The 23,335-nt window shown below is 44.0% G+C and overlaps 1 protein-coding gene across 3 annotated transcripts in view; it reads right to left on the reverse strand.

Annotated features, from left to right (window-relative positions):
• Positions 1-3,101: 3,101 nt before the first annotated feature.
• Positions 3,102-23,335, reverse strand: part of SLC25A42 (solute carrier family 25 member 42) — a 62,316-nt gene continuing 42,082 nt past the window's right edge. For all 3 annotated transcript variants that reach the window (XM_040320800.1, XM_040320784.1, XM_040320790.1), the window contains exons 6-8: positions 21,316-21,432; positions 10,180-10,331; positions 3,102-4,128 (exon numbers count right to left, since the gene is read on the reverse strand). In XM_040320800.1, coding sequence (XP_040176734.1) covers positions 3,803-4,128; positions 10,180-10,331; positions 21,316-21,432 — 595 coding nt within the window. In that variant the 3' untranslated portion in view covers positions 3,102-3,802. The remainder of the gene's footprint in view (positions 4,129-10,179; positions 10,332-21,315; positions 21,433-23,335) is intronic.

Raw genomic sequence — 23,335 nt, forward strand, 5'->3', positions numbered from 1 at the left:
AGTTATTTTATGAAAAATCGGTGGCAGGAAGGAAATACTGATCCCTACACCATGGATTACATGGACAAGGTTACTTGCATGCAGGCATAGGCACATATGTCATTTTGCTTGTCTACTAGTACATATATGCAGCAAACATATCAACATAAACCAAAACACATGAACATGTGCAATCATATACATTTATCCAAAAACACAAGTAATTGCACTTCAAGTTTTTTTGCTGAAAGTATACATAACTATTCTGAAATACAAACTTCAATCTTATGCTACAAACTGTAAGCAGAGAAGATTGCAAAACATACTTATTGGCATAAAACACGAGATAAAAAAAACGGAGCTAAACCACTGTATGTTTGGCTTGTGCTGTCCCAAGTAATACACGATTAAGCCTTAAAAGTGGAACCATACATCCAGGAGCTTCCTCCAGCCACTGACATCTTTCAACGGCCGGCTTTTGGGTATCAAGCACCGGCCGCTTTCATTGGCTGGGCTGAAATGACACCACTCCTACGCATGCACAGGAGTTCAGTCGGCTTTGGCACAGCTCGCTGTACAGTGGAGAACAGGCAGGCAAGTTTAGTGAAGAAGAAGAGACAAGTCAGGTCTCTTCTGCACTGAAAATCTTGCCTGTCCGCCCATTTGGACAGTTCCACTTTAAGGAATATAGGCTTCAGCCCTTAAAAAAGAACTTAAAACATCTGAATAGAGGGAGGTTTAATGACGCATGTACGTTTTTGAAAAATCCCACCAAATATTGAAAATTTTCTGTGGGAGAGCAATAATTTCCAAATCTTTTAAACCAATATTCAAAGCACAATAGAAAATAGGATTTTCTTCCGTCCGAAAAATCGGATCAGTGCGGAGGCGGACGATTACGGGTGTCAGCAGATGGTCATCTGCTGACACCCGCAATCACATAGGGACCCATGTATGTCCCGTTTTCATTCGCAACGGATGGATGAAAATGCGGACATACGGTCCGTACGTGTGAAAGGCCCCTAAGATGCCCTTTTTATACCCAATCATGTTACAGACCTGTTGCCATTTATAATTAGTTGCAAGTTTCCAGCTCTTTCTTGTTAGTACCACTTACCTTGCCAGCTTTTGGTTGCCCTGTACCAACTTTTTTGAAATGTGTCGCTGCCATCAATTTTAAAACTACCTTATTCTTTTTCTTAAAATGTTACATTTTCTCAGTTTAAACATTTTGATATGTTTTACATTTTTCTTCCGTCTGGCCGATCGGATCGGATGAACATGGACATACGGTCCGTGTTCATCCGATCCCCCATAGGGGAGAGCGGAGGAAAGACAGGGCGGTCCCTGCACAGTGTGCGAGGACCGCCCTGTCAGCTGCCAGCTCAGCGGGGATTTTACGGAGGATCCCCGCTGAGCCTTTGCGGACACATGGAGCGGATCATTACTGATCCGCCCGTGTGAAAGGGCCCTAAGAGTCAGAGTGTCTTAGAAGTACAGATGGGCAGAGATTCACCAATCTGTGAAAAACTGCATATAAAAATTATCGAACAATTTCAGAATAATGTTTCTCAATGTAAAATTGCAAAGCCTTTAAAAGGTTAATTTCACCTTTGGTAACGTGTTACCAAGGAGCACCTGCCTGCACCCCACCAACCCCTCATTATGACGTTGGGTGGGGCACTGGCCACATCATTCAGTTTCCAGTAAATGAATGAACTACAAGTACCATAATCCATTGCTGCAGACAGCTTGTAGTTTTAAATTAACTGCAAGGGAGCTGGTGAATGAACTACAGTTCAATGATTCTTCCTGGATTTCGGCAATTGTCTGCTCATATGGGAGGTACGAGCAGACAGCTGACTGAGAGTCTGCAGGATCCTGGCATTTCATCTGCGATCTACTGATCGCGGTGCAATGCTTTACAGACTGCAGTGTAAAAAAATTAAAAATAAAAATGCACCTGCAAAAAGGTGTGAACACAGTTTACCATGCCATCCAAAAAGCAAGGTAAAGCTCTATCATGCAAAGAAGCCATATCTCAACATGATCTGAAAATGCTGCAGTCTCCTCTGAGCCAAAGCTCATTTAACCACTTCAGCCCCAGAAGAGAGGAGAAACATAGGACAAAGATGACCCAGGACTGTTTGGTAGTTAGAATCCTATATCAGGCTATATATTATTCTTAAAATGGTCAATTTTCTCAGGTCAAACATTTTATATCATTTTCTATTGTGAATAAAATATGGTTCTATGAGATTTTCAAATCATTACATTCTGTTTTTATGTAGCTTTTACACAACGTCCCAACTTTTCTGGAATTGGGGTTATACTAAGACATACAAGCTTTTCTGCCTAAGTCTTTAAGAGCCACCCCACATGCACTCTGAATATTGTGCATGATAAAATGTGATGACCATAAACTAAGAAATAATCAGGGGTAGGTTTTTACCCTGTCATGCTTTCTCAAGCAAACTACAGGTAAAAGGATTGCTGAAGACTCAGTGACACTGCAAAATCACCCTTCCATTGCTCTGCCATGTAAAAGGCCTAAGCAAAAGGACTAAAGTCTATTAGCGCCCTCTCTACTCTGACAGACAATTACATCAAGTGTTTTCAACCTATACTAGGTTTTATTTTTACTAAAACTGGAGAGTGCAAAATCATCTGCAGCTCTGCATAGAAACCAATCAGCTTCCAGTTTTTTTTTTTTGTCAAAGATTAATTGAACAAGTTAGAAACTGGCTACCATGCACAGCTGCACCAGGATTTTGCACTCTCCAGTTTTAGTAAATCAACCCCTAAGTGTCAAAATCATTCAAGTTTAAAACCTTGTATACACGATCGGATTTTCATCGACAAAGCTTCCGACTTTTGTCCGAAGGGTGTTGGTCGTGAACTTGTAGTGCATACAAACGGCAAAGAATTGTTGGCCAAACACGAAGCAACGTGTTTTTTTCAGCTCTTTAGCGCCACCTTTTGGGCAACTTCTGCTAATGTTGTTTTATGGTTAGCATTGCTTCTGAGCATGCGTGTTTCTACTTTGTTTTTTTTTCCGACGGACTGTCGGAAAATTTTAAAGCATGCTATTCCACATTTGTTGTCGGAAAATCTGACAATTGTCCGATGGAGTGTACAAACAGTCAGATTTTCCGACAACAGCCCGTCATCGCCCAATTCCCATCGGAAAATCTGATCGAGTTATAAGAGGCTTAAGGGAAACTATATGCACAGGACTAGAGGCAAAAAATGGTGCAGGATCTCCAAGCATGGATTTATAAATGGAGAGCCAAGTAGTATTAGTGCATACATCGACAGGCTTCGAGCATGTGTCAATAGACAAATGCAGCTTGTTTTTGACATTTTGAGATGCTTCTGAACTCTACATATTTCACAGGATTTGTCCTGTAAGCATGTTTAATACTTCCGTAGCTTTGTGGCCAAGTGACCGAAATTCCATAGAGGAGATTTACAGACATAGCTAAAGCATATAACTCTGGCACAAAAATTAGATGGCAATAGCAGCTTTGTTCATGGTGGGGATGGGGAAATGCTCATCACTGTGCGTATTTGTGCTCTGGCGAGTGGCTTAATTTTTAACCCCCATTTCAACCACTGACAATGTTACCATCTATTTTGGCAACTGTGGTTAAAGATTTCCTTTTCTGTAGCCATAACATATTGGCTAACTATACTAGCACCAATACATTTCTTTACAGAACAATCTTTTTCCTTGGGAAGAAGGAATTTATCACTAACTCCTTAACTGTAAGAAAATAACATTTGTTGCAACAGCAAGAGAGTTAAAGGACCCCACTCCAATCTACCTCTGAACACTAGACATTTGTTGGAGCTTTTTCAGAAGAATCTGTGTTAGGTCAAAGGTGGTAAAGCTGATGCCGACTGCAACTGGACCCTTTACCCAGTTCATGCTGAGCCCTTTATATAGACCACGGATGAGGCCTTCTTCAGCCACCACTTCTCTCATGGTACCAAGGATGGAGCCATAAGTATGTCCAGTAACGCCAGCAGTCTGCATGCGCCGTCTTACCACATCCAGAGGATAAGAAGCAGATTGGCCTAAGAGTCCAGCACAGGCTCCAAACAGCAGACGTTCAAAAGGGTAAGGATGGGTTCTGCCACTGTGCTCTACATAAAAAAAAAAGAACGGAATAAAACAAGCATGCTTACTAGTTGGTCAACATTATAAATAGAGGTACACATTGTCATGACTAAAATGCACGCACTGTCATAGCCTACTCTTGAAAATTGTAGTTTTAGTACCGTCCAAGTCATAGAACTGAAACGATACAGATCTGTAAACTCCTTATCATACTGGTCAGTGACACAAAGCACTGAAGGAAAAAAAAAAACAGGATTTTTAGGCAGCTTACCTGCAAAATTATTTTCTTGGAGTACACCACGGGACACAGAGTCTTTACATAATGGGTTATATGCTCACCAGAGGTGATTGGACACTGGCACAACCAGAGTCAGTTCCCCTCCATATAGCCCCTTCCATCCGGGAAGTACCTCCGTTTTGTAGCAAAGCAATAAGGTTTCCCATAAGAAAGGGGGGCCTCTGTGGCCCGTGGTGTACTCAAAGAAAAGGATTTTACAAGTAAGCCGTCTAAAAATCCTGTTTTCTTTATCGTACACCACGGGACACAGAGACTAAGGCCCCATACACACGATAGAATCCATCCGCAGATAAATCCCAGCAAATGGGTTTCTGCGGATAGATCCTATGGTGTGTACACGCCAGCGGATCTTTTTCCGCGGAGAAATCTCCTCTGGGATGGATTTCAGCAGATCGAATATTTGCTGTGCTGCACAACAAATCCATCTGCTGGAATCCATTCCAACGGATGGATCCGCTCGTCTGTACAGACTTACCGGATCCATTCGTCCAAAGGGATTCCCCGCACGCGTCGTAATGATTTGACGCATGCGTGGAATTCCTTATATGACAGCGTCGCGACCGTCGCCGCGTCATAATCGCGGCGACGGCGCGACACGTCATCGGCAGAGGATTTCCGCGGGGATTTCAATGCGATGGTGTGTACACTCCATCGCATAGAAATCTGCGGAAATCTTTGAGAGGATTTATCCCTGGAAACGGTCCGCTGGACCGTATCTGCGGATAAATCCTCTCGTGTGTATGGGGCCTTAGTCTTTACATAATGGGACGTCCCAGAGCAATGCTCCATATGAAGGGGGGAGGACACACAGATCAAGCAGGCCGCCCGGGACCAGAAGCTCTATACCGCTGCCTGCGGTACACTTCGCCCGAAGGCAGCATCCTCCTGTCCTCTCACGTCCACTTGATAAAATTTGGAAAATGTGTGGACTGAGGACCAAGTTGCAGCTTTGCAGATCTGAGTCACCGAAGCCTGGTGGTGCACTGCCCATGAAGCACTTATCACCCTGGTTGAGTGCGCCATAACAGAAAAGTGAGGAATCCTATTCTTTAAACCATAGGCTTGAAAAATTGTCTGTCGAATCCACCTGGAGATAGTGGATCTTGACGCCGCTTGTCCCTTCTTGGGACCATCCGGCAAAATAAACAAAATATTTGTTTTGCATATCCGAGCGGTTGCCTGCAGATACACCTTTACTGCTCTCACGAGATCTAGAGAGTGTAATAATTTTTCCTCCGCTGGCAGGACAATGTCCTTATTTAAATGAAAAGCCGACACCACCTTAGGTAAAAAGGCAGGATGGGGTCGTAGTACAATTTTGTCTTTATGACAAACTTAAATAAGGCTCTTTGCAAAAAAGAGCTGCTAAATCCGTTACTCTTCTAGCTGAAGAGATAGCAATCAGAAATGCCAACTTCCTGCTTAACCAGTTCCGGACCGCCGCATGTACATATACGTCGGCAGAATGGCACGTACAGGCACATTGGCGTACCTGTACGATCGGACACCCCCCCCCCCCCCCCCCGGTACTTGCGGTGGTCCCGGTGGCTCTGGGAGCGATCCGGGATGAGTGGGCGGCGGTTTGTTTTTGTCCGCCCCCCCGCGATCACTCCCCAGCCAATCCGTGCGCTCCCCGCCCTGCACTGTAAACACAGGCAGAGGAGGAAATGTTGACACCGCTCCTCCTGCCGGTATTTTCGTCCGGCGGAGGAGCGGAGACATCACAACAGTGAGTACACAAGCACTACACTGACACACAGACACATAGGCACACAATCCCCCCCCAGTCACCCCTCCATCCCCCCCCGTCACACTGTCACTAAATAGCAGTGATCATTTACTGATCACTGCATTTAGTGTCAGTGTGACAGGCAGTTAGTGTTAGGTCCAGGGTAGCCCCCTACCCCCCCCAATAAAGGTTTTAACCCCTTGATCACCCCCTAGTTAACCCTTTCACCCCCCCTTTTGCCAGCGTCACTAAGCGATCGTTTTTTTTTTTATCGCTGTATTAGTGCCGCTCGTGCCGCTAGGTAGCTAGTTCTTTTTTGAGGTTCGCCGCCATGTTTTTATAGCGTTAGAAAATGTATGGGGGTACCTGACGCTATAAAAACATGGCGGCGAACCTCAAAAAATAACTAGCTACCTAGCGGCACGAGCGACACTAATACATCGATCAGAAAAACGATCGCTTAGTGACGCTGGCAAAAGGGGGGGTGAAAGGGTTAACTAGGGGGTGATCAAGGGGTTAAAACCTTTATTGGGGGGGAGTAGGGGGCTACCCTGGACCTAACACTTTTAACCCCTTGATCACCTCCTAGTTAACCCTTTCACCCCCCCTTTTGCCAGCGCCACTAAGCGATCGTTTTTATGATCGCTGTATTAGTGTCGCTCGTGCCGCTAGGTAGCTAGTTCTTTTTTGAGGTTCGCCGCCATGTTTTTATAGCGTTAGGTACCCCCATAAATTTTCTAACGCTATAAAAACATGTCGCACGAGCGACACTAATACAGCGATCAGAAAAACGATCGCTTAGTGACGCTGGCAAAATGGGGGTGATCAAGGGGTTAAAACCTTTATTGGGGGGGTAGGGGGCTACCCTGGACCTAACACTTTTAACCCCTTGATCACCCCCAGTTAACCCTTTCACCCCCCCTTTTGCCAGCGTCACTAAGCGATCGTTTTTCTGATCGCTGTATTAGTGTCGCTCGTGCCGCTAGGTAGCTAGTTCTTTTTTGAGGTTTATAGCGTTAGAAAATGTATGGGGGTACCTAACGCTATAAAAACATGGCGGCGAACCTCAAAAAATAACTGGCTACCTAGCGGCACTAATACAGCGATCAGAAAAACGATCGCTTAGTGATACTGGCAATAGGGGGTGAAAGGGTTAATTCTAGGAGCAATCAGGGGTTAAAACCTTTATTAGGTACCCCCATACATTTTCTAATAAAGGTTTTAACCCCTGATTGCCCCTAGAGTTAACCCTTTCACCCCCTATTGCCAGCGTCACTAAGCAATCGTTTTTCTGATCGATGTATTAGTGTCGCTCGTGCCGCTAGGTAGCTAGTTCTTTTTTGAGGTTCGCTGCCATGTTTTTATAGCGTTAGAAAATGTATGGGGGTACCTAAAGCTATAAAAACATGGCGGCGAACCTCAAAAAATAACTGGCTACCTAGCGGCACTAATACAGCGATCAGAAAAACGATCGCTTAGTGATACTGGCAATAGGGGGTGAAAGGGTTAATTCTAGGAGCAATCAGGGGTTAAAACCTTTATTAGGTACCCCCATACATTTTCTAATAAAGGTTTTAACCCCTGATTGCCCCTAGAGTTAACCCTTTCACCCCCTATTGCCAGCGTCACTAAGCAATCGTTTTTCTGATCGATGTATTAGTGTCGCTAGGTAGCTAGTTATTTTTTGAGGTTCGCCCGCTAGGTTTTTATAGCGTTAGGTACCCCCATACATTTTCTAATAAAGGTTTTAACCCCCGATTGCCCCTAGAGTTAACCCTGTCACCCCCTATTGCCAGCGACACTAAGCGATCGTTTTTCTGATCGCTGTACTAGTGTCGCTGGTGCCGCTAGGTAGCTAGTTAGTGCCAGTAACGTTTACACCCACGCGCAAAAGCATTCTCCCCCCATATGTGGAATTACACCCCAAAATACATTCTGCTGCTTCTCCTGAGTACGGGGATACCACATGTGAGACTTTTTGGGAGCCTAGCCGCGTACGGGACCCCAAAAACCAATCGCCGCCTTCAGGCTTTCTAAGGGTGTAAATTTTTGATTTCACTCCTCACTACCTATCACAGTTTCGAAGGCCATAAAATGCCAAAATAGCACAAAAAAAACCCAAATGACCCCATTTTGGAAAGTAGACACCCCAAGCTATTTGCTGAGAGGGATGTCGAGTCCATGGAACATTTTATATTTTGACACAAGTTGCGGGAATATGATAAACTGATTTTTTTTTTAACAAAGTTGTCACTAAATGATATATTGCTCACACATGCCATGGTTATATGTGGAATTGCACCCCAAAATACATTCTGCTGCTTCTCCTGAGTACGGGGATACCACATGTGTGGGACTTTTTGGGAGCCTAGCCGTGTACGGGGCCCTGAAAACCAAGCACCGCCTTCAAGATTTTTAAGGGCATACATTTTTGATTTCACTCCTCACTACCTATCATAGTTTTGAAGGCCATAAAATGCCAAGATGGCACACAACCCCCCCAAATGACCGCATTTTGGAAAGAAGACACCCCAAGCTATTTGCTGAGAGGCATGTTGAGTCCATGGAATATTTATTTTTTTAAATAATAATAGTTATTATAATTATAATAATAATAATATTCTGCTTTTTTTTTTTTTAAAGTGGGTATAAACCTCAGAACAATGAACAAAGCACGTCCTTCTATGGTGTGTACTAACCTGAAGTAGGAGTCTGGCTCCTCTCTGATATTTGCATGAATCATACTTTCAGCTCTAGGTTGCTGTCAGCCTGTGAAGAGGGGTGTGTGTCACTTTCTTCCAAATCGGCTCTAAGATTACATTTAGCAATGTGCTCTAGCTCTACAGTGTGTGTGACTTTAATATATCTAGGACCTTTATAAATTGTTAAAGAGTTTTTTTTTTTCAAGCCTAAATGCTTCTACTTAAAGCGGTGTTCCGCCCCCCCCCCCCAAATAGCCCCCACCCCCAAAATAGCAGCTACAGATACTGCAGCTGTTGGCTTTTAATAATAGAACACTTACCTGTCCTGGAGTCCAGCGATGTCGGCACCCGCAGCAGATGTTTCCATCACGTCAGGTGCTGCCACTGCCATTGTGGGTAAGGGTACCCGGCAGTGTAGCCTTTCAGCTTCATGCCGCGAACTCTACTGTGCATGCGTGAGGGCCGCTCCTCTCTTCTACTGGCCCGACGGCGGGGGAGGAGGAGGGAGCCCCAGCCGTGATGTCACGGCTCTGCGGCCCAGACTCCCGGAAGTGGGAAAGGATACAAGTCAAAGACCGATATCTTGTCCCCCTTCGAAAGGTGCCAATTGTGGCACCAGAGGGGAGGGGGTTGGGAGGAATCAGATGGGTGGAACTCCGCTTTAAATACTACTTCCCGAATTGCCTTTTTCTATAAATCATTTTGTGCCTTTTAATTTACAAGCACTATAATAAAACTATAGATATTAACTTTGTCAGATTCCATCTTTTGTCTGTCACAGCTACAATAGAGAAATATTATTTCTGAATATTTGCAGCAATTTTGACCTTGGTTTGTATGTGCTTTTTGGTGGTCTTTGCTTGATGTTCGTTTAAAAAAAACTTTAAAAAATAAAATCTGAATACAAAATTAGGGAGGTCAGGTACATAAACCTACATAGTCCACTGAGATTAAAAAGAATTCCAACCTAAACCAGTCCAAAAATTTACTCTCCCCCCCTTTTTTTCCCTCTGGTCCAGTGAAATGATCTGGCTCCCTTTTGTCGGCCAGTGGTGGCTGCAGGGGAAAGAAGGCATTGCTGACAGTGGCTTGGACATGGGGTGCCTATGGTTGAGGTCACCGCTCACAGAATTCCCAGCACTCTCTCCCTGGCTGACACGGAAGATCATGTGACCGGACCTGGAGTGGGCTGAAAATAGACAAGTATATACAGTACATCTTTTTTTTCACAGGCTAGTCAACATAAGTGTTAGGAGGGGGAGGAACATTTTTAATCTTAGTTAGGTTTAGGCTGAAATTTTACTTTAAATAATGAGGCCAAAAAATCCCACCTTTTTTTATTACATACCTGCATGCAGTTTCTTTAGTGTCTCATAGGTAAAGAAGCTGATTCCTGCATAAGGAATTACTCCTAGAATTGTGGGAGCAAACCCTCGGTACAGGGTCTTCAAGCCCTCTTCTTTTGACATACGGATAAAAACTTGGATGATGCTACTGTACCTGTAAAAAGCACAGCCGATTTCATTAGAAAATATGGTCTTCGTCCATGCTAATGTAGCTGGAAAACTAGACCTATCTGCAATTTCAAGCTATTGTCTGGATTTAAAAATGTGAAAAAGAAGAAAATAAAAAAGGTCTGGTGTGACCCCTCTGACACCTTCATCCCTAGTAGTACACAAAAAGACAAAAATGAGGGAGCCCTGGGACTTTGAATGAGGCGAGAGAGGTTTAGCCAATGTTTAGAGCGAGCAATGACACAAAATCAATTTATTTGTTGCAAGGTGTTCTGTAACGAAGCGGCAACAATGATTGTGAGTTACCCGGCATAATAGCCAATGTACACAACACAGATGAAAGTAAATGTATAAAGATTTATTACAAATGTTATACATCAATGAGCAACAATAAAACTTAAAAAGTTGCTGAGCCAGTGGATACACATATACAATAAGAAAATAAAATGTGCATGAATATAAACAGGGAAATATAAAAGCATTATGCAGACATCAATAATACCCAGCATGTACCGGCATAAAACAAGCATCAAGGGGCGCATGCGCGGAGGCGTCCAAGATGGCTGCTTAAGCCAGGAGCTCCGCTCTGCCACGGCCCCACGTCAGCCCTAGCACCAGATTCACGGCGGTGCGGGACCTTCTGAAGGGAGGATTCGATAGGGGGACACTCGGTTGAGACCCCCATGTACAGCAGCGCGGTCCGGAAGGGCCTAGGACCGAGCTATTCAGCGCTGAATACACAGGCCGAATCCAAGATGGCGGCCGCGCCTCAGCCACAAACACCTCACGCAGGGGGAAGTGCTGAATTGAGGCAAGTAATCTCCCCAGCCACCCTGAACTTTACACCTATGTCCACCCAAGGCTCCCCAGGCCCCATGTCTCCCCCGCCAGCCACCTCAGAGACCCAGTCAGACCCCTCACTGTCCCCCTATGCTGGTGCTGCACATGAGGTAACTTATGTATTGCCAGTCTCCAGGACCCCCACAGGACATTCAGAGATTGAAATACCACAGAATACAGGGGAACTTTTTTTGAAGTTTTCTGAACTACTTGAGCGAGGCCTTGCTCAAACAGCATATAATATCACAAAAGAAATACATGCTGACTTTCAGAACCTAGGCTCCAGGATGGAGATAATTGAAAGTAAACTGGACATCACTGTCGCCAGAACTAACCAGAACACCGATCAAATACAATCCCTCCAAGAGCAATTGGATGTGGCCCTAAATAGAATTGACGACCTTGAGAACCGTTCTAGGAGGGACAATTTTAGGGTCAGGGGTCTCCCTTAGTCCATTACAGATGTCCACAAGGCCATTCAGGACCTCATCAAAAGCATGATTCCCTCTATTGCTTCCCACAAGCTGGAACTGGACAGGGCCCACAGGTCCCTTGGCCCCCTGAGAAAGGACGGATCACCCAGGGACATTATAGTAAAACCTCATTACTACTCCGTGAAGGAGGAGATCATGAGAACATCTCGACAGCAACCCCGCATGTCATTCATGGGACAGGACATCCAAATTTTTGCTGATATTTCCGCCTCAACTATTCAAAGACGTAGAACACTGAAACCCTTGCTGCTGATTCTGTCCCAGAAAGAAATTAAATATTGGTGGGGATTTCCGTTTGCTTTAAAATTCACTTACAAAGGCAAAAAACTCACTCTTTCTCCACGCTCTCTGAGGGAGAAAAAATCCTGCTCGCCTTAAAGCTCATCTCCTTGGACTCAGCAATGGACACTTCAAATTTACAACAAGGTTCTTCCAAGCGGTCCACCCCGGCTAGTCCCTTATCCCCTACATGGCAAACGAACAAGAGCCGACGCACCAAAGATCCAGCAAAAACTTGAACTATTCATCTTATTAGTTCGGCCTTGTTCTTGTTTTGTTTTTTAATTTTGTATTTTGGGACTCACGCAACCCCCCGCCCCTCTCTTCTTCCTCAAGTTGGCATATACCGGTCTAATATGTGGTTTTGGCTGATGCCACTTCTTTTTTTTTTTTTCTCCGCACTGACCGTGATTCGTATAGTCTATATATGAAATGTCATAGTATTCATTTAGAGTATTGTTTAATAAGTTATAATTCTCCTAACTACTCTTAGGGTTGACAGGGGCCGAGGCGGACGCCTTGCGCCTCAGACCATTCCTTGACGGTGGATCCTTCACTGTCGAGGAGTGGTCCAGTAGCCCATTTCAAGGGCTACGCTGATTGTTTTTCTGACGGGGTGGGATGGATCCTTATCCCTCCCACGTTCGTTGTATGGAATCAATACATTTACTGAAATGCATTGTTTCTTTTTCTGATTTTTTTTCTCTTCCTGTTTCCGCTAATCTTTTTTTTCTGTTTTTTTCCCCTCCTTTCTCTTGATTGCCAGTCAATTCCTACAGCTTTCCGCCCAGAGTACCTCGGGCCCGGGCCCGGTTCATCGTCCGCGTCACTCTCTCCCATGCCTCCCTGTGACCGGGGTAAGTTCCAAATTATATTCATCTTGCTCTCACAATGACTTCATCCCTTAATTCGGCTCCGCCTACCGTTATTAGAGTTGTCTCACACAATGTTCAGGGGTTGAACTCGCCCGTTAAGAGGAGGAAGGTGTTTCAGTCATACCATTCCCAGAAGATGTCAGTTGTCCTTTTGCAGGAGACCCATTTCCCGGCCAATTATTCTCCCTCATTTTTACATACACAATATCCACAATTTTTTTTGGCCAACGCAGAGGATAAGACGAGAGGGGTAGCAATCCTTTTCGCAAAGACCTGTAAATTTAACCCTCTGCTAATACATAGAGACCCTGACGGTAGGTTCCTCCTAGTCAAGGGAGAACTAGATGACCTGTTGGTGTCGCTCGTCTCATACTATGCCCCCAACAGGGGCCAAACTGCCTTTTTTAAATCTATGTTTAATATTTTAGAACCCCTGTTGGAAGGAATGATAGTGTGCGGAGGGGACTCCAACATAGCATTCGACCAATGTCTAGACAAATCCAAGCCTCTGGCTACAAAACTACCCCGTCCAACTAGAGCCAGTTCGCACATAGCAAAATTAATATACCAACATAACCTTGTAGACATATGGAGGGAACTTAATCCAAATAAAAAGGACCATTCACATCCACATCGATCATACTCTAGGATTGATCACATATTCACATCCGCCAGACATGTCCCCACGGTCATTAAAGCTAATATAAAAGACACAGCCCTATCAGACCACTCTATGGTGGTATGCTCAATACAAACTCAAATTTTAGGATCCCACAAATCCCACTGGAAGCTAAACGAAACCTTACTACATGACCCGATTATGGTCCGGGAGATTGAGAAGGCCATCAAGGAATATTTTGAGCTGAATGATGTGGATGGGATCTCGGCTGAGATATTGTGGGCAGCCCATAAAGCTACCATTCGTGGTAAGATCATTCAGATAGCTACTAAACGAAAAAAAGGAAAAAAAACGCGGAGATAGTGAAACTTGAAAGGGATTTCATAATCTTGCGCAAAAAACATAAGAAAGACCAGACGTCGGTCCAGGTCTCACAGCTTGATGCCGCTCGACTAGCATTGAACCTATCACTTACAGTTAGAGCGGAAAGATCTTTAAATTGGAACAACGCTAGATTTTATTTATATAAGAATAAAATGAACACAATGCTAGCCACTAAGCTCTCGCCGAGATTCCGAACATTCGCTCTACCCAAAATCAAGACCCGGGAGGGGACCACGACCCTCAATCCTAAACGCATCCTACAAGAATTTGAAACCTTCTATGCCTCCCTGTATCAGGGGTCGGGATTGGCCAAGCATTCTGAGGTCAAATCTTTTTTAGATCGGCTTCCGATCCCGAGCCTACAGGAGAGTCATGTAGATTTAATGGAAGCCCCATTCTCTAAGGAAGAAATTGTGGAGGTAATCAAGGGCCTGAGGGATGGTTCGGCCCCTGGACCAGATGGCTTTTCAGTGCCATATTACAAAGCTTTCTCTGAAACCCTGGCCCCATACCTTACTAAATTTTTTAATTCAAAACGGGGGGATTCATGCACCCGAATTTAAATGAGGCGTATATTTCAGTCATACCCAAACCAGACAAAAACTCAGAGCTAGTTGAGAATTACAGACCTATCTCCTTAATCAACAACGATTTAAAAATATTGACCAAGATCCTAGCCAATAGGTTAAATTCCTTCATAAAAATGTATATCCATAAAGACCAGGTCGGCTTTATACCAGGTAGACAGGGCCCAGATCAGGTGAGGCGAGCAATAGATGTTATCTCACTGCTCCAGTCAGGATGGGACGGGAGCCCACGACAGGAAGGACTCCTTCTGTCATTGGACCTCCAAAAGGCTTTTGACTCCTTATCCTGGGAGTACCTTTTTGAGGTATTGCAGCGTTGGGGGTTTGGAGAGCAGTTTCGAGGTCTGTTGAGGTCCCTCTATTCTGAACCCAGTGCAAGGGTCGAATTACAGGGATACTTCTCAGACCCGGTTAGTATTGCCAGAGGTACTAGACAGGGTTGTCCCCTATCCCCATTGATTTTCGCCATAGCGATTGAGACTTTGGCTATCGCTATCAGGTCTGAATCGGACATTAAGGGGGTGACCTGCGGTAACCAAACCCACAAATGTGCGCTTTTCGCAGACGATCTCCTCTTGTTTGTCTCCTCTCCGATCACCTCTCTCCCAATTGTATGCAACTTACTTGAGTCCTTCGGAAAAATCTCAGGTCTGCGGGTCAATTGGAATAAATCCCAAGCATTAAATATCTCCACTCCACCCTCAGTGATCGATCATCTGAAACCCTACTTTAAATTCCAGTGGGCCGACTCATCCATCCGGTATTTGGGCATAAACCTCACTGCCAAAATTGAACAACTATATCAGGCTAATTTCCCACCTATGTTTCGTAAACTAGAAACAGATCTCCAGACATGGGCTCGACACAAGCTTTCCTGGATAGGTAGGGTAAATGCAATTAAAATGACTCTATTACCTAGGTTACTCTACCTGTTCAGATCTCTCCCGATTGCTGTTAAAAAGGATCAACTTAGATAATTTCAGGGCAAAATCCTTAAATTCGTGTGGGAAGGTAAAGGCTACAGATTGGCCCAAAACGTTCTATATGGGCTTAAAACACAAGGGGGCCTCGGACTACCGAACCTGTATTATCAGGCAGCCAGACTAGCCCAATTATCGTCCATATACGCGAAATGCGAAAAACCAGAGTGGATAGACATTGAGAGTTTGGCGGTCCCTAACCTAACGTTGGGGAGCCTTCTCTGGTTACCTCAGAAATCCAGACCCGCGATAATGTCCCCCACACTGTCACAATCCTTCAAACTCTGGGACAGTCTGAGACACCTTCCTTCTCTCGTCTCAGGGGCCAGGCCCTTGACACAGATCTTCCTCAACCCTCAGTTCGCCCCGGGAATGAACATTACAGCATTCCAATGGTGGCTAGACAAAGGGATCTATAGAATAGGTGATTTTTTGTCAACCACAGGCCCGCTTTCATTGGAACATTGTGAGGAAATTGGATCTGCCCCATTCGGAAAGACAGCGGTACTCCCAAATTTCTCGCTTTGTGTCAACCTTTTGGATTGACAAATCCCAATATTCAATTCCCACTAGTTATGAACGCTGGTGCAAACAAATGACAGAACGCAAGGGGGTATTTCTACAATATACACGGCACTATCTGGGGTGACCTCCAAATTTTCATACATGGAGGCATGGGAGAGAGATCTGCGGATGACCTGGGACCTGGAAAGATGGCATAAGGTAGGAACAAGAACCTATAAAGGGTTGGTTAATACATCTTTAATTGAAGCTAATATGAAGGTTCTGATGAGGTGGTATCTAGTTCCCAGTAGGTTGGCCGTGATGTTCCCAATGACTTCTCCACTATGCTTTCGTGGTTGCCAAGCCCAGGGCACAATGACCCATATTTGGTGGGATTGCCCCAAAATCAGGGGATATTGGAACAGGATCTTTTGTCTTATCAGAAAAGTTACAGGGGTTCCTGTAATAAAGTCCCCACAAATAGCACTCCTGGGGTCCGACATTCCCCGGGTCCCTAAATCCAAACAAAAATTGATTACTTTTATGCTTCTAGGAGCAAAATCCACCTTAGCGGCGGCTTGGAAACAACCAAGAGTCTCTTTCGCAGCAGCCAAGAGGAAGATATCCTGGGTTATGACTCAGGAAAAAATGGTTAGTTCTATCTCAAATACGTATAACTTATTTGAGACCATATGGGAACCATGGGCCAAACACGTGGGTGTACACCTTTCACCTGGTACTATGATACCCCTTACGGGTGCTTAACCTTCTAGCTGGCAATCAACTCTATTTTTTTTTTACTTTCCTCCCTATTTTTTGCTCTCTTTAACGTTTCCTCGAGTGCACCTTTTCTCCGTCATGTTGGACGTTTTTTTATTTTCTTTTTTTTTTTGCTAGACTTCTTACAGGTAACATGCTCATGGGGCTACTTTAGGGGGAGGGATGGGAGAAAGGAGTTCCCTCTCCTCGCACGCTCCTAAAAAACGTGTAGGTTTTTTTCACACTTTAAATGTTACTAGTGGTGAGGTCCCGGGTTATTTTGGGTCACAGGAGTCCATTGTTTAACTTACCCTTATTCAGCGGTTTGGTTCATAAAATATGTTTTTCTTTTTCAGCTATTTTGCCGACACAGATTGTTCCCTTTAAGGGGTGTCGGATTGGACTCCTGGTTTATGAGCTTAGTTAATCCTCTCACTTCCTTGCAGTTCATCCTACACGAGGTTGAGTATGACAAGTCTCGCAAGAGGACAGGAGAGTATTGTTTACCATTTATAGTCTTTTTGCTCATGATAGTTCAGTGAACTTTCTCGACCGCACTCTGATATACACACCCCTTGCAGTATGATGTTGCTAAAATGTAATGTGAAGATTTGTTTAAATTGCTTTTATTTCTTTGTCTTTGATCTTCTACTCTGAAGTGTAATGAGAACACTAAGATGTACATCCTCTTTTTTTTTCTATAATAAAAATATTTAAATCGAAAATGTATTTAAAAAAAAAAAAAAAAACAAGCATCAATAAATCCCTACGCGTTTCCCGAGACCCTGCTCGCTTCTTCAGGGGTGGATGCATGAATGTTGTGTCGGCGGGCTGAAATAGATGGCCAAACACTGGATATCAAGCTGGCGGCCATTTAGTGCATCCAGGAGGCGTAGCAAACAAAATCCACAAAAGGGGAACATACGGAAGATCAGCATGGTCTGGATAGGGGTATTTCTCATTGCGGTCTCCTTAAAATCTGGTCTAGAAAATATCTCAGTTAAGTGAAAAATATCCACAGGTTGTCAGTTTGTTCTTAGAGATGTAACCGCTCTATCCAACTGTCAAGTTGTGAATTAGAGTCCCAGCTGTGCTGAATGCCCATATATGCCCACAAGGGCCCGAAGGCTCCGCCACCAGCATCATGTGCGGGCGGTGATGCAACGACGTCAGTGAGACGTCCGCCGTCAGAGGGCTCATGTGGGCATATCTGGGCGTTCAGCACGGCTGGGACTCTGATCCATTTCAGCCCGTCGATACAACATTCGTGCATCCGCCCCTGAAGAAGCGAGCAGGTTCTCGCGAAACACGTAGAAGTTTTTTTTGATGCATGTTTTATGCCAATTACATGTGGAGTATTATTGAAGTCTGCATTATGTTTACATATTTCTCTGTTTATATGTATGCACATTTTATTTTCTTATTTTATATGTGTATCCACTGGCCCAGCAACTCAAGTTTTAATGTTGCTCATTGGTGTATAACATTTATAATAAATCTTTATATATTTACTTTCATCTGTGTTGTGTACATGTTGTGGCGGGTAACTCACAATCATTGTTGTTGTTGCCGCTCCGTTACATAACACCTTGAAACCAATAAGTTTGTCTCATTGTTCGCTCTGAACATTGGCTAAACCTCTCTCACCCCATTCAAAGTCCCAGGGCTACCTCTTTTGTCTTTTTGTGATTTAAAAATGAGGTGCAGTATTAGTAAGTACATATATACAGTGGCAAGAAAAGTATGTGAGCCCCTTCAAAGTTAACTGGCAATTTGCCATAAAATGTGATCTGATCCTCATCGAAGGCCTCGTACACACGACCGAATATGTCTGCTGAAACTGGTCCGTCGGACCAGTTCCTGCGGACATGTTCGGTCGTCTGTACGGCTGACCGGACAATTTTCCGGCGGATCGGACATGTTTCCAGCGGACAACTGTTTCTTAGGCCTCGTACACACGGACGGACAGTCCGCTGAAAATGGTCCGCCGGACCGTTTTCAGCGGACATGTCCGCCCGGAGATTTCTGTCTGATGGTTGTACACACCATCAGACAGAAATCCGCGTTTAAACAATACGCGGGGACGTGGCCGCGCCATCGCCGCGGCGACGTGCGCGGCCCTGGAAGTTCAAAGCTTCCACACATGCGTCAAATCAGTACGACGCATGCGAGGGATGGCGGCCGCTCGGACATGTACGGCGAGTCTGTACAGACGACCGAACATGTCCGACGGACAGGCTTCCAGCGGACATGTTTCTTAGCATGCTAAGAAACATTTGTCCGCTGGAAAACGGTCGGCTTGACAAATGTCCGCTGGAAACCTGTCCGGTCGGCCGTACACACGACCGAACATGTCTGCTGAAACTGGTCCGCGGACCAGTTTCAGCAGACATGTTCGGTCGTGTGTACGCGGCCTTAGCATGCTAAGAAACATGTCCGCTGGAACCATGTCTGCCGGACATGTCTGATGGTCAGTATGACTCATCGGACATGTCCGCTTGCCCGAGAACCCGCGCATGACGTCGAATTGATTTGACGCATGCGTGGAAGCTTTGAACTTCCGCGTCAGAGAACTTCGGTGTCGTATACGTTCATCAGACCAAAATCTGGCAGCGTACATGTCCGATGAAAACGCTCCGGCGGACCGTTTTCATCGGACAGATCCGGTTGTCTGTACGCGGCCTAAGTCACAACAATAGACAAACACAAAATTGCTTAAGCTAATAACATACAAACAATTCTAATAATAATAATAATAATAATAATAATAATAATTATTATTAATAATAATAATAATAATACCTAAAATGTGAATGACCACTAATAAAATCCAAGTGCCAAAACAGTATGTGCAAATAGTGAAAAATTATCAAGTGCATAATTTTTATGGGACCGTTTTATCTTTATTACAACTAATTTTTGCACAAGTTTTGCAAATCCTTTCTTCTGTCAATTTGAAATTACCTCGATTGTCATTTTGTGAATTTGCACATTTGAATATTTTTTTGCACAAATTATCAATTTCTTTTTGCACTTGCTAATTTTGCACATACTGTTTTGGCACTTGGATTTTATTAGTGGTCATTTACATTTTAGGTATTATTAATTATTATTTTCATATGTTAGTAAGCACCACAATAATTTGTCAATAATTTTTAGCGTGAGAACACCATTTCTTGTCTGCAGCTACTTATTTAGATATTAGTTAGTGATTGGTTTGCGCATTAGTACCCCTACTTTCTACACAAACAGTTCTACTTTCTTGTGTCCTTATTAACACCCATTAAACATTCGCAGTGCCGGAGGAAAACCTGTGTGAACCCACAGACTAATTTTTTCAACAAAATTGGAGTCAGTAGTGTGCACACCTGATGTCCAATTAATGAAATGAGTTTGGAGGTAAAGTTTAGAGCTACTTTGATAAAAGACACTCAAACAGACTGCTGTGAACCATAACTTGCAAAAAGAAGCTGAAGACATACAATAAAGTAGTTTATCTGCATAAGACTGGATAAAGATACAATAAAACCTTGGATTGCGAGCATAATTCGTTCCGGAAGCATGCTTGTAATCCAAAGCACTTGTATATCAAATAGAATTTTCCCATAAGAAACAATGAAAACTCAAATGATTTGTTCCACAACCATTTATTCATAAGTCCTTCAGTTTATAGTCCATATAAAAAGATCATAGCAATGTGATAAGTTGTGTAACCATAAAATGTCCATCCACAATTTGCAGCCTCCACAAAGGGATTAGAAGCAAAATCCAGCAGGAGCTACAGAGTAAAAAAGAGAAGAGAGGCGCCTCCAAGTGTAGCAATATGGTTACATCTAATGAAGGTACAGCATTTAGCAACTCACATGGTTGATGATTAAAAAAAGGCACATCCAAGTATGCAGACATCCGGGGTAAATCGATGCACATAGACCGTCCTCCTCACCGCCGACTCTCACCGCTATCAGTCTGCAATTGTGACCGGTAAGACTACCCTGCAGTAGACCGATCTGAAAGCTTGAACCGCTCGTGGAAGGGACGACATCAATGGCGGCGAGGAGAATGGTCTATGTGGACACCTTTACCCCGGATGCCTGCATACTTAGATGTGTCTGTTTTAATCGTCAACCATGTGAGTTTCTAAATGTTGTACCTTCATTAAATGTAACCATATGGCTACACTTTGAGGCCCCTCTCTTCTATTTTATACTCAGTTGTGACATGATGCTACTCTTATATAAAGACATCGCTTGTACACCAAGTCAAAATTGATAAAAAAAAATAATTAAGCTTGTCTTGCAAAACGCTCTCAAACCAAGTTACCTCCTGTATGTGCAGGCAGTTACTGAAGAGTAGGAAGATCAATGAACTATGAGAGTGCTCACCAGCACCCTCGCAGTTCATCGAGAACTACAAGCCATCTCTTTGATTGTGAAAAAAAAAAAAAAAAGAGAGAGAGAACTGCAAGCCGTCTGCTGCAATGGTGGACAGTAGTTGTAGTTCATTCACAAAACTATGAACAAACGATTCAGCTGTGTGGGTGGGACTGCTGGAACATGTTACACCCAAACGACAGATGTAACATGCAACAGGCTCCCAAAAGTGAACTTATCCTTAAACAATCATTTTTGTAAGCAAACGTTTTAACTTACATTTCCTTTGGTGTCACAGCCATGCGTGCACGAACAAGATCCAGCGGGTAGGTTAACATGGAAGCTGTCGTACCTGCAAGAGATCCTGCAAGGAGGCGAGGGATTGGGGTCAAAGTACTGTGGGGGAGAAAAAAAGAAAAATTGCTGAGAATATAACAGAGGACTTATAGAAATGAGGAAAAAAGATGGAGGTTAGCACATAGTTCTGTAGTCCAGCAGAGTAGAACTAAGGTCACGCTGAAAATGCCGCTTTAGATTTTAGTGCAGAGCAGGAAGTACTGTCAACCCACACCAAAGTTAGGAGATTAATGGATTTCTGTCAGGATTAACAAATGTGCATGCCTTGCAGATATAGGCTCTATGGGCCAGATTCAGAAAGACTTACGCTGACGTATCTACTGATACGTCGCGAAAGTCCATGGATGCGCCGTCGTATCTATGCCGTATTCTTGAAACCAGATACGCCTGAATTCTGGCTCCATCCGACCGACGTAAGTCTCCAACGCCGTCGTATCTTGGGTGCATATTTACGCTGGCCGCAAGGGGCGCTTACATTGATTTACTTGTTGAATATGCAAATGACCAAGATACGCCGATTCACGAACGTACTTGCGCCCGTCGCACGAGTATACGCCAAATAGCTGGTCTAAGTCTGTTAGGGTATGGACGTCGGAACTGCCGTCGGATTTTACTTTGTTTACGCAAGTCGTACGTGAATGGGGCTGGGCGTAGGTTACGTTCACGTCGTTGCCATTGAGCCGTCGTATCTTAGGGCGTAAATTTGACGTGATTCTGAGCATGCGCCGTTCGTTCGCCGCTTCATTTACATGGGGTCACGATTCATTTAAATACAACACGCCCACTACCTGCCTACTTTGAATTAGGTGGGCTTACGCCGGCCCATTTACGCTACGCCGCAACTTAGGGAGCAAGTGATTTGTGAATACTGGCCTTGCCTCTCTATTTTACGTCGGCGAAGCGCATATGAGCTGCGCTACGCCCGCTTAAACATACGCCGCTCTACGTGAATCTGGGCCTATATGCTTTATTTTTGCCCACACAAACTTTTAGCAAAATAGCACTAGCGGCTATATTACCGTATTTATCGGCGTATAACACACACAGGCGTATTACACGCACCCTAATTTTAAGAGGGACGTTTCAGGAAAAAATCTTCCACAGCCCCCTGCGTATAACACGCAGGCACAGTTTAACCTCTATTTTCAGGGTAAAAAAGTAAGTGTTATTTATACGCCAATAAATAAAGTACTTACCTATCTGGGGTGGCCATATGACTTGGTCATGGCATTTGCACAACAGGAGAACATGTGTGATGTTATTCTTTATGTTATAACTTTAAATTATAAATGGGTGCTCAACCTGTGGCCCTCCAGCTGTTGTGGAACTACAAGTCCCATGAGGCATTACAAGTTACAAATAGAAACTCCTAAAGGCAGAGGAATGATGGGACTTGTAGTTCCGCAACAGCTGGAGGGCCATGCTGTATGTGATGCCATATTGTCTTGTATTAGCAATTCATAGGAAGCTTCTTTTTTTTCCGGTTGGTTTCCAATTGCCTGACACTTCTGCTTTGACAGGGAGAGAATACAAATAAATAAAACACCAAACAAAATCATTTAGTGGAGATTCAGAATATTACAAATGCTGATTGGTGGCTCCTTCTGTTTTTGTGTGGTTATATATTTAAAAGGGAAGAGCAGGCTTCCTACAGCCTGTGAGATTTCCTTGCCCTACAAAATAACTTTCAGATAACTCCTAACTCCAGAGCATTCAAGCAAGACGTCATGTGTTTTTGTAGATCAGCCTGTAAATTGAATGAGGCATGTGACAAAGTTGTTGAAGAAAGTCCAGTGATAATCACTGTGTGATCTAACAAAAAAAAATTCTGTTTACATGGCAGTGTGCATTTGTTAGTAAGAGTCACATCTGTATTCCTTGAAAAATTTAAGCTGGCCATACATGGATCCAAATTTGATCTATGTATGGGTACTCTTTATTG

Source organism: Rana temporaria, chromosome 1 (genome assembly GCF_905171775.1).
Source record: "Rana temporaria chromosome 1, aRanTem1.1, whole genome shotgun sequence".
Classification (NCBI taxonomy): Eukaryota; Metazoa; Chordata; class Amphibia; order Anura; family Ranidae; genus Rana; species Rana temporaria.